The sequence below is a fragment of the Pseudonaja textilis genome, chromosome 5 (genome assembly GCF_049901715.1).
Source record: "Pseudonaja textilis isolate UNSWEBS1 chromosome 5, rPseTex1.2, whole genome shotgun sequence".
Taxonomy (NCBI): domain Eukaryota; kingdom Metazoa; phylum Chordata; class Lepidosauria; order Squamata; family Elapidae; genus Pseudonaja; species Pseudonaja textilis.
Genome location: NC_141994.1, coordinates 29939620 through 29955010, shown reverse-complemented (window position 1 = coordinate 29955010; position 15391 = coordinate 29939620). Strand labels below are relative to the sequence as shown.

General features: G+C 34.8%; 1 protein-coding gene and 1 long non-coding RNA gene across 6 annotated transcripts in view; one reads left to right on the top strand and one right to left on the bottom strand.

Moving 5' to 3' along the window:
- USP15 (ubiquitin specific peptidase 15) overlaps window positions 1–12431 on the bottom strand; it is a 54579-nt gene extending 42148 nt beyond the window's left edge. For 3 of the 4 annotated variants that reach the window (XR_015743811.1, XM_026700340.2, XM_026700348.2), the window contains exons 1-6: window positions 11525–12431; window positions 7172–7299; window positions 6473–6603; window positions 4106–4232; window positions 2448–2593; window positions 1514–1575 (exon numbers count right to left, since the gene is read on the bottom strand). Coding sequence is in view for 3 of the 4 variants with exons in the window: in XM_026700340.2 (XP_026556125.1) it covers window positions 1514–1575; window positions 2448–2593; window positions 4106–4232; window positions 6473–6603; window positions 7172–7299; window positions 11525–11811 (881 nt within the window). In the remaining variant the exon portion in view is untranslated. Of the gene's footprint in view, window positions 1–1513; window positions 1576–2447; window positions 2594–4105; window positions 4233–4609; window positions 4673–6472; window positions 6604–7171; window positions 7300–11524 lie in introns of those variants that run through there. The other variant, XM_087934438.1, reaches the window with a different exon arrangement.
- LOC148125580 (uncharacterized) lies at window positions 11642–15053 on the top strand. Of its 2 annotated transcripts, none has more exons than XR_015743813.1 (2): window positions 11642–12239; window positions 14733–15053. It is a non-coding gene; the product is annotated as an uncharacterized LOC148125580 (long non-coding RNA). The 2 variants fall into 2 exon arrangements; XR_015743812.1 differs by having other exon boundaries at window positions 11827–11965.
- The last annotated feature ends 338 nt before the right edge of the window (window positions 15054–15391 follow it).

Here is a 15391-nt window from a genome sequence, read left to right as displayed (position 1 = left end):
CTGTATTTTCCTACCAGGAAAAAAATCAACCTGACCTTTTACCTATGACTAAATTCATTTATGCCACCACTTAGATGTAAACATTTCAGCCCAGCTACAGCTACTTACATCTACTACAAAACATTTTGCTCCCCTCTTCCCATTTCAGAGTTCTCCCATTTACTACCTATATTTCCCTTAACCAAAGCTTTGCAAAATCTATACAAGCTTAATCAGCTTGGATAGCCATGCAAGCAGGCTGTGCAAAAGAGGAGAGGATATGTTGAAAAAAAGAATGAAAACAATTGTAGAAGTAACAAAAGACATAAGAGAATTATTCAAAGATGGGTATCAGTGGGTGACTGATGCAACCGAAATACTACCCTTCCGCTTCTTGCCCAGGGTCAAGAAGAAAGAGAAAAAGAAAGGCTAGAAAGGGAGCCAAAGAAAAGCTTAGCCCAAGGAAAAATAAAGAATGCTTCCCTTATTATAGTGAGTCAGGAGAATGGAGCAGTGGATATGTTTGAAATCTTGTGAGCTCCATTTGATAAAGAAATGGAATTAGAAGCGGAGGCACAATATCTTTTAGCCACCCACAACTAGAGAACACAGATGGACACATCTGTAAAGAGCTATGGAATTGGTCTTCAGAGAAATATACAACAGATGTTACAAAAACAAAGAAGCATCCTTGAGCCCTGAAAAAGGTGGTAGTATTATGGAGAGATTCAGTGTGGTTACTTCCTGATTCTCTGATATAAAACAGAGGACAGGAAAAACCCAAACAGATTTGCATAATCCCATCAATATAGCATCTCAATAAAACTTAAGCCTAGTTATCTTATACAGTCTGCTTCCTGATTTGAACAACCTTGAAAGGTTAATGGAATACCTCCAGATATTTGGGGGGGGGGTGAAGAAATGAGGAAAGTTGACATAATCATGTCAACACTGAGTCTTCCTATTTCAACTATGAAGAGAATAACCAAATTTTGATTGGCCTAAAATGTAGAGGGGGGAATAAACTCTAGAACACAGTTATGTATTTTGCAAATCTTTCTGCATATGGCTATATTTTTACTTGCAATAACACAACTAATCTAGTTGAATTATGTCTGTAATTTTTTACTGTAAGCAAGTTCCTCAACATAAGAATAGATATATGAAGAGTCAGATTTATTGCTTTGACTAATGAGAGGATAACGAATTATTCAGTCCTTGTATCACAATACAGGTCAAAAGACAGCCAATAATCATAATGCAACAAATATAACTATTAACATAAATAGTGGTGACACACTTGAAAATACAATACTATTTCAAAATTTAATCCAAATTTCTTAGAAGTTATAATCACAACTAAATTTCCATCCTGAAGAGCACTCATTTTTCACTCTGAACAGTTTTAAGCCAAATAATTTCACAAAACTATCTTTCTGAATTACAAAAATGTTGCTTCCAAAATAGAGAAGGCTTGGGATAAAGGAGCCTAAGTCCATTAAGTGTAAGGCATTAATTTCTTTAAATCACTTACTTTGGAGCTGAAGGACCTCTAGGCCATGTTCCATCTTCATTTTTTTGTTCTATCACTAATACCTATAGGCAACAAGAGACAAACATGAACTTCATTTAGTTTAGAACAATGGGGCATAATTTATATTTACAGTTGGTCCTTGACTTCTGACAATTGGGCCCAAAATTTCTGTTGGTAAGTGAAACATTTAAGTGAGTTTTGCTCCATTTTATGACCTTTCTGCCACAGTTTTTAAGTGAATCATTGCTGTTAAGTTAGTAACATGGTTGTTTAATGCATCTGGCTTCCCCATTGATTTTGCTTGTCAGAAGGTCACAAAAGGTGATCAAGTGATCAACTGGGACTGCAACTATCATAAATATTAGCCAGTTGCCAAACATCTGAATTTTGATCACATGGCAATGGGGATGCTGCAATGGTCATAAGTGTAAAAAAGTCATAAGTCACTTTTTTCAATGCTGTTGTAACTGAATATTCGCTAAATGAACTGTTATAAGTTGAAGACTATACTTATCTGTATGCTGAAGCATGTACAAATGATAGATTTTTCAATTATGCCAATATTATGCATTTTAACATTTTTACCTTACCCATTAAATTCAGATCAAAAACTGTATTTAAATCATTCTAGAATGTTGGTAAAGTATCATTTCTGGTATACAGGTAGACCTCACTTAGAAGATAGTTACTGTTCAAAGTTGCAATGGTCATGAAAAAAGATTCTTTTCATCTAAAGCCTACAATTAATTATGACCTTTGCAGCATCTTTCTCAATCACATGTTCACCAATAGAGTCAGTTAGTCTATACTGCCCTGTGCCTGACCTAGAGAACAAGAAACAGGAGGTTCTAGATGGCAGCATACTATCAGTCAACATAATCAAAATAAATAATATTTATATTTTCAAATTTAGGGCCAGAAATATATATCATACCTGTCCCTGGTATAAACCAGCATCCTGTATGGTACTGTCTGGTTTATTCAAAGGTTCAAAGGTATTACTCATATATTTGTTCCATAATCTTGTTTCTTTTTCATCTGGAATACTGAAGGTTTTCCTTATCTCTTTTTCAATTGTATCTACATGTACAGAAAAACATTGGTAAATAATTTATTTTAAAGTACTTTAATTCTAGGATTCCTAGGTGGAATAATGCAAAGAAATGCACAATAAAATATATATAATATAAAATGTGTATCAAAATTATCACTAAAAATATTTGCAATGAAAGGCAAAACCCAAGATAGCCACTTGCCAATGTCTAAAGGTTGTAAAGTTCTGAATGAGAGAATATAAAGTTAAAATTGAATCTTAGCAAGACATAATAGGTGTTTATTCATTGGGGGATTCAAGTGGTTCCAGTGGTGACTCTTAATAGGGAAATGCTACCAGCTGCTTGAAAAACAGGTTCTATGAGGACTTTGCCATAGGGATTCCTGTCTACTTCTCACACACATTACTGCAACACACTTTATGTAGAGCTGCCTTTAGAGACCATTTATTATCTAGCATTTGTCAACTGGAACACATTACAACTGTGTTCTATATTGGCTTCCTATAAGCTTCCAGAGCAATGTAAACTGCTGATGTTTATATATGTGGCTTAGATATACTTTTAGAACCATGTTCATCTGCTTGATTTAATCCAACCTATTTGATATTGTCCGGAAAAATAACTGAAGTTTACCTACTTCTGGGTTGTGAGTGGGGCCAAAGCCTTGAAGTTCTACTTTGTTGTAGCAATGCTGATCCTCTTGAATGGTCTCCACTGGAAGTCAGATTTAGCCATGACTTTAGGGCTAATAATTTCTCATCGAGAAATGAGCTTTTCTGGGGGTATTTGGGTCTTTCTGGAAGCATTTACAGATGCTTGTTTTTAAAATTTTCTGTTGGAATGTAGGTTATTTTGAATAGTGTATTACTGTGAAACCATAGGGAGTCCAATGGAAATGTTGCAGTGTAAAAATGTGATAAATAATGTAAACAAATCTCTATGACTGCCGGGCCTGTGTTTCTTACAAAATTAGAGTAAATTTGCTGATTCAATGTTGTCATTACAAGCAAAAAAGAATCTGAACTTAAAAAGACACTTTAAAAGAAGTTTGCAAATGATTTTGATTGTTGACCATACCTTTACACACGGTTATTTTTAAGTAATAAGATCAGCCATTTGTTTCAGTGAAATAGAATTATTTGAGCTCTAGACTTCATTTAGAATTGAAAAAGCTAGGACAGTAATTACTAAAGCTTGGTTTAGTGTTATGTAGAAATTCAAGCAATGTCTGAAAGATATTATGTTACGCATTTCAGATGGAAAATTTAATTTTTGTGGGCTAAGGTACTTTCATTTATGTTAGAGAAAGTTTTTCCATTTATGGTCAAATAAGAATAACACATTTTAGAAAAATTAGTGCATGCAGTATACTTTGTAAAATTAAAATTGTAACGTTTGGATCATTTTAATATATCAAACTCAATAGTTAATACAGTGATATACCATGACATTTATTTTATGGAAGCAATGCATGACAAATAACTTATTTTTAAAAGTAATTTAGCTACATAGTTATAAGAAATTTCAGTAGTCATACCTATTGTATCGGCTTTACTAAATCTTCGTGTCACTACATTGTTCATATTTCCATTTTCACATAATTTCAATTCTGTCAAATAAACTTCCACCTTGCAGTGTTTGACAAACATACCCTGTTCAACTACCTGGAAAATAAGTAGATCAAAACTGAATGGAATATATACATTCCTAAATATATAATACACAATTTTCAGATGTTCAACCTTTATTTTAGAATTAGATGCTTTATAAGCCATGTAAGGTTGTGAAAATTAGATCAAAACTTAATTTCCATTTTAAACATAGGTTTATAACTCTACTTTTACACTCTACTTTAAAAAAAATACTATTCACAATAGCAACATAAATAGCTTATTGGCACTGGATACCAGCAATATTTTTGAAATTGGATATATTAAGTTCATTTTTATTTAGGAAAACAATCTTAATTTTATTCTTCAACATAAGTTACTAATAGCCAACAAAACTTGGAAACTGAGGTAAGCAGAATGTTCACAATCACCTCTTGTATAATTCCATCTGATCTTCTATGCTGTTACTGCATAAATCAGCCATGTAGACTGTCCTGAAAATAGCCATCAGCTTGGTATGTGATTCATCAAATAAGGCAAAAAAAGGAAGTACCAAATAACTGCTAGAAATCATATGCTATAGCAACAGAATCAATGAATTCTCACTAGGGGGAAGGGTATATTAAAAGACAAATGTCCTTAGCTTTTGAAAGAAAGCTGAATTTAATATATAAAGCTTGAACACCAAATAATATTTATATGTATGGTTACTGGTCTACCACTAAGGTTGTATTTTTATAAATTTTTCTTATTATTGCTAAAGTTATAGACCCATGTGCATGCCAGAGTTTCAAAGAAGCATTAAATCTGTAGCATCAAAAATCATTTTCCTAATGATTTTATTGTCTTTTTCTTTAGGAAAAAAGTGAGAATATTTAGATATTTAGAGGTTTATGCATTTCCAACAAGTCACCATAAGAAGTTATAGAAAAAGTAATTTACATTACAAAACATATTAAATCAGCCACTGTAAATTGTGACAGTATGTTTGGTGAAAAATATCTATGAATTCTCTGAAACCACCATAATCATGTATCACACATGCACAAATATTTAAATGGCCTGCAGAAATCTTTAACTTTAGCAGAAATACAGTAATCTATAACATTCTCAGTTATGCAGTTTAAAAACTTAGCATTATAGAATACGTTACAAAACATAATCTATGTATTATATATTATAAAACATAACTTATTTTGTCACACTTTATTAAAGGTATTAGGATTAAATGATTATTATCCTCAATAAGCTAAATTATTTCAATTACCATCAAATAATTTCTATATTTTAGCACTGAATTAAACTTCCACAGTTTATATTAAAGTTTTGTATTTTGATCAAGAACTTAAATATGCATATGAATTCACACTTATTTATTTCAGTATAAAAAATATTCACAGACAAAAATGATAAATTAAAAGGCCAGTATTTTCATAGCTAAATAGGTACACTTTGTAACATTAACTTTAGCCATTTAAATGTTCAGTATAAAGAAATACTGAAATTTTAAGCTTATACATTACTTCTCTTCAAAACATATATTTATTGAACAACTATGGATTGTTTAGGATTAAGTTAACAATCTTATTGCAGTGAGCTTGTATGGATAATGGCAAAGAGAAGCTACCTCAAGAAATATTTCCTAGGGGGGAAAACCCATACATATCCACAAGGAAGAAGATTGAAGAGATATACAAAAGTGGGAGATGTTACAACTAACAGTACAGTCAAATAATTATCTTAATAAAATGTATCAGCTATAGCTACTTCAGCTATATATCTTGTTACAACAAGCAAAAATCAAATGTTAGTAACGCAGAATGCTCCATAGAGTCTGGCATGCAAAAGTTAAGTGCAGACTTAAAGGACCAGGTAAGAAATATAAACAATAAAGTACAAATTAAATGAAATTAGCATGCATTACCTATACACTTAGATTAGAATTTGCTTTGCTGTACCAAGAAACGAACAGATTTAAACTTTATCTACAGAAGATTGTCAAAGAACAGGGAACAGAAATATTTTAGGATTACTCAAGGAGAAACAAATGACAACGAGGCTAGGATTTGAGATAACTGATATTTTAATAGAAGAAATACTTGATGGATAGTTCTTTGTTCTGAGTTTTGTGAACAGTGAACAAATTTAAATGTTAATATCAGAACTAGTTAACTAAAGTTCAATGTGGCTTGGGGAAAAATATTTTTGTTCTTTTAGGAGGGTGGGGAAATCTTATAAACAAAGAAGTTCCAAATACTGTTTTTAACATTTCAGTGTTTTACTATAGGAGGTACCTTGCGTGCAATAGGTTCTTGACCTTCCAGAAGAGTATACCAGCTAACTAGTTTGTTCCACCCTTCAGTTGGTAAAAGAATGTAGTCCAGCTCATCAATAAGATGCTCTTTAAGAGATTGACAATCCCCATCTATGAGGAAAAAGTATTCATGTTTACTTATAGCCAATATGGAACACGTGTTAAAACATTGAGATTACAATTGAGAAACTTTAAAAAATGAATATAACTTAATCTATGATGGAAGTAAGCCAATTTCTGAATTACACTGTCCCCCCAAATATTTTTATAAGAGATTCTTAGAAATATACTATTCTACTAATCCACAATATTTGATACACAAAGGGTAACTATTCAAGTTACTGAAACCTCAATTTAATAACTTTTAATATATTTTCATCTTCTATTTTAAATTTCAGAAAGTTTAAAGTTTATTTTGCTTTTTCAATACAAAATAATTTGTATTTTTCCCTCTTTGGCAGCAGAAACTTGTTTTATGAAAATTCTGGAATATTTTGAAAATCCTAGAAATATTAGCTAATTGCAATGAATATTCTTGCAGATTTTAAATTAAATATTTGAATCCCATGAATTAGGACACAGGCTGTGAAGCCACTGAGAAAACTGCAACAATAAACTTTCTTATTAATATACTGAGACATCTCAGAATTTTTTAAAATAGCAAACACAAGTAAATTACCTTTGAGAAGTCCAGAATTATCAATAGGACCAGGATAAACATTCTGATCTCCCATTTGATACTTGTCCCAGCTGTCAAATCCAACATACTTTTTCCACTGTTTGAACCAACGACTATCCACTAAATACCTTCAAAAGAACATGGTAGATATATATATATATATATATATATATATATATATATATATATATATATATATATATATATATATATGAAACAATTCCACAGACCTGCATGATTTCTCACATAGTTTCTCACCATAGATGACACTATATATCAGGACATGAGTCTAGTAATCAAAACTTTGCACATTTTTAATAAACAATTCTGGTGCTATATTTTTATAACTCTATTTAGACATACATTTTTAATAACCAAGCAGGATCTTAAGCAAATCCACATTCTGTAGAAATTTAAAAAAAAATACTGATATTGCTTTACTTCTACTTAGTTCCTGCCACAGGTAGCAGCTAAACAAATCCAGATGTTTGTGTTTGTTAGACAAGTTGCTCAAGTGTTTGTCTACCGTGCAAATCTAGGTTCTCTGGATATATTGTATTTGAAATCAAACGAAACAGGTTATTCTCACTATTACCATTTGCCATACCAAGGTGATAAAAATTTTTTTTTGCTTGCATTATATTGGTTACTTTAATACAATTGGGAATCTGATGAAATGGTTCTATCCTTTTCTGGTTTTCAGAAGTTAACTAGTTATTCCCCTTCCGTCATTTATACTGAGTTCTCATATGGAACATATCACTCTGTTCTTAAACCTGTTTATCAAAGTGTTTGTGAGGATATGGATCAGCTACTGATATTCAATTTTCCTTTTCCTTTATGAATTATGCTATACCATAGATATGGGGGGGATTTGAAATGTCTGTTTATTGGGAGTATTTTGGCATTCAAATAAAAATTTCAAATCAAGCAGAAAAGGAAAGAAGCCTAATAAGACGTGCTAGGACAACTAGTTGGAGTTGTTGCATGAGTGCCTGGAGCTGTGGCATGAGTTGTGGCATACAACTGTTACCAGTGACTCCTTAAAGAAACTCAGCTTTTTTTCTTTTCACATTGTAGCTGTGGATCACTGGAAAACATGCACTTTAAGGAGCATCAAGAGGATGCAACGAGATCATCTGGAAAGTGGAGTGGCGCGCTGTCAATTACTCTTAACACAAATATTTCTCTGTGGGAGCCCAGAAAAAAACTGCAATTTTTTAAATGAGGTACCAACAGATATGTTATGCACACCCATTCCCATTGACCTTTTGACTCTGAATCTGAAGTACAATACATTCCAATTTTCCAAATATTTTCTGCCAAAGCCTTCCATGATTATTCCTGGCTCTCCAATTAGATACAGTATCATCACTTCGATACCAGATTATCTAGAAATACTCAGGTGGATTTATTCTGCTTTTAAACCTTTGCTATTTTAATTCAAGCTTCATAGGCACTCACCTATGATTTAAGACTGGAAACTAGATTAATGAAATAAATTAGCTTTAAATTAAGGATTAGAATTATGAACAGTTTTAAGAAACAAAACATTTGGAAGATATATTTAAGATACAAATTGAAGTGAATTACAGGTAAATTGTCTAAGACATATTACAAGCAACCAGCTTTTTATTTATAATGAAAGAAAAAAACATGCCAAACTTGTTAGCATGTGAATAATAGAATTTAACTTTATAAAATTATAATATCATCACTGGAATGAGAGAAAATATTGAAAACTAGTAAGGTAAAAGCATATTATTTCTCTTATTATCCTAATAATTACAATTGCTAATATAATGGTAATTCTAAATATTGGCAATTAAGGTTCAGTTCCAAAACATCCGTTTCCAAATCTAATAACAATATAAATGAAAAGTACAATAGCTGACATTTTTAAAACATCTGTCCAGAGATCCTCCAGAGAGATCCAAACTTCACACAGAAATAATCTGTATATAGTAAAACCTAGCTAAATTTTGTGAATCTTTCAGTCTTTAATACCAAGGAAACATAGTTATAATTATGAACTGCCTTAACCCTGGGTCTGATTTCAGTAAGTAGGGGGTACAATATCTTGTATTCTGCTGGAAACAAGATAAAATTGTGTAGAGTACATTACAAAGTATATATGCATATGGAGTACAAAATGTACCACAGCAAAATATTGCAGGGTACTGAATTTGTATGTAGTAAATAATTGCCTAGGCTAAAATCTTGTATGGTTATCAAGAAATAAAACCAAATACTGATGTATGCCATTCTAAACTTTTGGAAAAAATGTAACTAAAATGTTATGTTTATGTAGAAATAAACATAACTGTTCAGCTATTCATTTTTTTTTCTCCATGAAAAAAAATTCCTCCAATAGAATCTGGGCAGTTATCTCTGCCCAAAACTCAAATTTATAAAAATTGCACTAAATTGTGATTTACCGACTTAATATGCGGTCACAATTTAAGCTTATTTCCTTTCCCATCAACAATTTTATATATGAGCAGTATAGAGCACACCTTTGAATTCAACATGCAAGAACATAAAGCCAAATTGTTTAACAATTGTTTGTGTTGGTGAAAATATACACTTGACATTAAATACTGTAAGAATTGTGCAGAGTAACATTTAAAAATAATGCTCTAATTTCAAATTCTGTTACTGAAAGGTAAAATTCATAGAACATATTTCCAGGTGTATATGATTAGATTGTTAATATCAAAATAACTTTCAAAAACTTAAGCTGATTCATGTACTTGATGGATCTGGTCATCTGCATGGAGTTCACCACACAAAATCAATGGCAATAGAAGGCAAACTGGCATTTTTACTTATTGCTATTTCTCTACTGGATGTACTTCCTATTGCCACAATATGTATACTCATTAAGTGAATTCCAAGCCAATCTGGCCTCAATGAATACTGCAAAATCAATTCTTGTATGGTGCAGGACTATACAACTTCTGCTGGCTTAAGGATTGCAGCAAGATTTCTGTGGATGCGGAGGGTTGTACCTCTGAAAGTGGCCAGGACCATAACCCATTTTGGCAGAGGGCTTCAGGAATGTTAAGAAGTGAAATGTGTATTTCACAAAGACTTGATATGCTAGTTACAAGTTTAATATCCTTGCAAACCCAAAATGCACACATTTATGACCCCAGCCTTTCAGAAAAGAGTGCACATGGAGCTGCAAAAGGGATGTTGGTGAGTCTCTAGTTTGCACTTTTTCCATTCCTACAGAAGCCGATGAATGGAAAATTAGGACTGAGTGTGCACAATCTACTGTTTTCCTCCCATTCTGAGGAATATATTTATGGCAATGTAAGCTGTACCTTAATCCATAAATACTGAAATATTAGTAAGCTAAGGTTTAACATATTAATACAGAAGGTTATAAAATCCAAATTTAAAGTAATAAAACATTGATATTTATGTAGCTAAAATTTAAATCACGGTATGAGACCGAACAGCCTTTTTCTTCACAGTTCTTAAACTGCTCTGAATTTAAGTGACATCTTGTCTGATTTTGCAGCCAACCTAGACGTTTTAGATGGGTATACAGTAATTTCCTTTTAGAGACTAAACTAATGGACATAAACTCTGCAGCAATGAGTTCTTTTAACAAAAACACATAAAGCTTTTTTTCTGTATTGCCCCAGCTCTCCTAGCATTTTAGATTATAAGATTTTAGGTACTAGAATTTAAGAGGAAAAAATTACTCTCTCTCCACTTTCTCAGCATCCTTCATAATTTTATAAACCTTCATCTAACCCTCCATTGCTGTTTTACTCCCTTCCTTTCTGCAGTCACTGTTATGACCATGAAGTTAGGGGATTCTGAAGGGAGTGGCAGAGAGGGAAGAGCCGAGTGTTGTGTAAAGAACGGGTGAGATATAAACCCAAGAAGTGCCCGCAGCCCTCCCATTGATGATCAGTCCAGAGAGACAGGCCTTACCACGGAAGTTCCTTGAGAAGCTGCTCTAAGAATGAGGAACCTTGCCCGAAGTACTCACTCATGCCGTTCCTCCACCTAGGAGGGGTTGCTAGCGACCATTTGAAACAATGGGAGAAAATACCTGGCGGCAGCAGCCACCTTTGCGTCCTCGCAGGTGAGGAGTTTAGCGCCGTGCCGGCAGCGCGCTGAGGCAAAGCCCGTCATAGGCACCGGAGGGACAAAAAAGGGTGCCCGAAAACCTGCTCCCGGGACAGGAAGGCGTCTCCCGTGATCGAACAGGGGGCAAGAAGGGTTGCCGCCTCCCTCGCCAAAAGGCGCTCAGGCAGGCACCGCCCGCACCTGTCACCCAGAGGGGCCCTCAAACATCCCCCCCGAGTTCGCCATCCCTTCCTTTTTCCTCACCAGGTGTCGCCCTTGCGGAGAGCCGTCTTGAGCAGCGCCGCGATATCCGAGCGCTGGGTCTCCAGATCCGCCGCGCCTCCCTCCGCCATGTCTTCCAGCCCCGGAGCGGCGGCGGCAACAGCTGCAAAAGTGACGGCAGCAGGAGGAGAGGCGGCGGCAGCGGCGGCTGCAGGAACAGGAGCGGCGGCGGTGGCGGCAGGGGCGGCCCGCGCTGCATGCTGGGAGTGACGCCGCGCGGCGACCGGGGAAACGCCCTCCACGACCCCCTCCCACTTCGGCAATCCCATGGATGGCAGCGGGAAGGAGAGGAAGAGCGCGCGTGAGAATTCGGCCAGAGAGCATCCCCAGGCTGCTGGGAGGACTCTACAGCTCCAATGAGATTACGCTTGGGACTAATAAAAGGCAGGGCACAGGTGCGGGGAAATGGAAAGAACCCAAAAGGTGGGCCGGGCAAGACACCGCCGGCGGAATGTTTGCTTTTTCGTATGTTTGCATTTAGCGGCGCGCAGGACTTCTGCAACGTCAGGCTGTTGAAACCGCCAAGGCGGGTTATAGAAAATTGGCAGGGTTTTTTTTATCTGTTTATAGTGCGATAAGCCGCCTTATACTCAATTTGCAAGGAGCAGCTTTCTCGGTTCTGGAGCCTTGACAGTTCGTTGAAACTACGAACAGTAAATATACAGGGGACCATTGGACGTCAAGATACTAGTGTTCTGTAAGATCAGAAAGTAACAACCTTGGTAACTTAGATAGACCTTCTAATTTTTGTGAAGCTGCAATAGAGTTGAATGCTTCTTTTAACGTATGGGAAATTATTCTTTGGCCTATAGCTATATGAATGCGTACTTGATAGACATGCTATTTATTTTCTTTAGAATGCAATCTTCAAATACATACAATAGAGTTAAACCCCAGTGAATGTTGTAGGCTGTTTTCTGTGCTTCTAAGCTGAAATAGAAATTCTGGAACATCTAGAATATAAAAAAGATTGATCAATGTGCATGTATATGTTGTGGCTCTGATTCCCAAGTCTGTGCTGTTAGAGGAAGAGGACTTGGAAGATGAGGAGGAGGAACTGGGAATGCCTTCCTCCCCAGGACCTTCGTCTCTGGCAATGCCTTCCTCCCTGATAATGCCTCAGGTTTCACCAGACAACCGAGAGGAACAGCCTGAGATTAATCAGGAGGAAGGCATATCGGAGCAGGCCCTGACGGGGAGTCAAGAGGAAGAATGTTGGCTTGATCCTAGGCAGCGTCATAGGAAGAAACCTGAGCAGCAACGTAGGAGGCGTGGGAGGGTCAGAGAGTGAGCTGAGTCATTGAGCCACACCCCACAGGGGATAAAAGTGGGCGTGTTGTTGGCTGGAACTTTGTACAAGACAAAGTTTGATCTTACTTCAGGTTTTCGTTGTGAATGATTCTTGTGGTCTGTCTTGTAATTTTCTGGAAGTAGCTTTTTACTTGTTATCAGTTTGGACTTGGCAGGCAGAGCATGTTGGAATGCCAAGGACATTATCAGTTCCAAAGAACTAACTCTGTGAAGTCCGAGTCAGCTTGCCTGCCTGTGTTTGTGTGAGTTTGTACTCTTTCATCTTTTGGGAAAGAAGGAAGGTGAGACAGAACATGTATATATACATTTTATGCTAAGCTGAGTTGTGGAAAGCAAGAAAGCCTAGATCAGGGGTTTTCAAATTTGACAGCTTTAAGACTTGTGGACTTCAACTCCCAGAATTCCTCCTTCAAACATGTTAGCTCAGATATTCTGAAGTCCACAAGTCTTAAATTTGCCAAGTTTGAAGACCCTTGGCCTAGATTATTTTAGTATGATTATATTTCTCTACTTAGCTTGTGACTCAGAGTAATATACATTATCAATAACAATGATGTCAATAAAAACTAAATTATAAAACAATACAAAGAAGATGCACAAGAAGGGAGAGGTTCTTTTGGCTTCGTATTTCAACTCTTAGAAATGGAGATCTGGAACTATGAGAAACAACAAGGAACACTTATACAACAAGATGATCTGGACAATCTTTAATGATCAAGTAATGTTATGTGGGGGGAAAAAAGGAAAGGGGGAAAGAGTGAAAAGTCTAAGATTTGAAAAAACAACAACAAAAAAGAATAGTTGGAAAAATAATTACAATATTAGAAAGCAACAGAAGAGGGGATCACAGAAGAGAGAATTAGAAGTAGAGAGACAAGGGGGAAAATGGGTGGGAGAAGAAGGGGGGGAGAAGGAAAAGAAAAGAAGTTATAAAAGACAGAAACAAGATACAGAGAAACAGGGAAAAGGTATGAGTATTGAAAGTATAAGCCTGTTTAGAGATAATGTGTGAAAATTTAATTGAAAAGAGATTCTGCAATGGTACATAAGATAGTATTGTGATATTAGAAATAGAAATAATTTTTAGAAAATATGATGACTAAAATGATGGATAAAATATTGTAATATAGGTAATGAAAGAAAGTGAATGAGAATGAAATTAGGAAAGAATGGGAACATTTTAATTATTAATGATTTATAAAAATATAAGTGAAGAGAAATATGAAAAAAAAATCAATTATGGAAAGTTTATAAGTGTTCACAAGGAAGTATGATATTCTATTGAAAAGAAAAAGATGTCAAGATTTTAATGAATATTAACAAGAGAATTGAATTGGAATGGAATGAGTGTGTTATTTACATATATATATATATAATTTTTTAAGAATATAGTGTGTACTTTAAGATTGTACCAAGCAGAACTCGATTGGAAGTTATGTATTATATTGATTGTTATTATCTTAAAGGTATAAATTGAAGTTTAAGAGTTGAATGGATAAAATTAAAAGATATAAAGAGGTCATACTCCAATTAGTAACTACAGGGGAAAATTTGTTTAATTGGAAAAGATAATATGAAATTGAAACAGGACAGACAAAAAGTACAAATATGATTTGAATTGAGATATAGGATAATTTAAAGTTGAGAAAATCAAGGGAGGGGAAAACTACATAGAAAATGTTAAATAGTAATAAGATATGGAACAGAATACAAGGATGAACATGAAATTGAGTTTGTGTCTGTATGAAGAAGTGATAACCTGTGATCAGGCTATTCTCAAAGAAAGATGTTTTATTTGTATTATTGTTTTTTTGTGAAAACCCAAATAAAATTTATTTTAAAAAAATAAAAATAAAAAATGACCTTTAATACTTTCCAGGCAAGCAGGATGGAGAGATTCCAAAGAGCATCTGTCTTTCAAGAGATTTCCAAAAAGTTGGAGCAGCAACAGAGAAGATACATAACTTGGGTCCTGCAAATATCAGAACTTATTGATGGGCAAATGTACATAGAGACAGAGGTTCACAAGTTTCCTTTTCCTATGCTGTGAAGGACTATGCAGACACAGGAAAAAATCCAGCATGTTGAATTGTACTTGGAAGCTAGTGCAGCTTTTGGAATAGGAGTTTACACAGAGACCTTCTTAACTACTGACACACCTGCATTTTGGACCAGCCAAAGCTTTTGAATGGTCACCAAGGGCATTGCAGTAATTGGAATGCAAGGTGACAAAAATGTGAATGATCGTAAGTCAGTTCTCCCAATCAAGACCCAGGCAAAATGAATAGACAAAATGAAACCTTTTGAGCCATTGTTTTGAGAATCTAAGAGGACTGTCACATTCACACATTGATTCACCTTTTGTTATTCAAATTTATCCTTTTTTTCAAGTTCAGTGCTCATTTATCCATTTTCTCAAAAGAACCAAACATTTTCAATGTACTTTTGTGCTGGTTACTTGCCTTTTTACTCAATTCATGTCATTTAGCACCAATATATTCTTGATCTTATTCTTGTTTTACCAGCAGCTTCTTCATC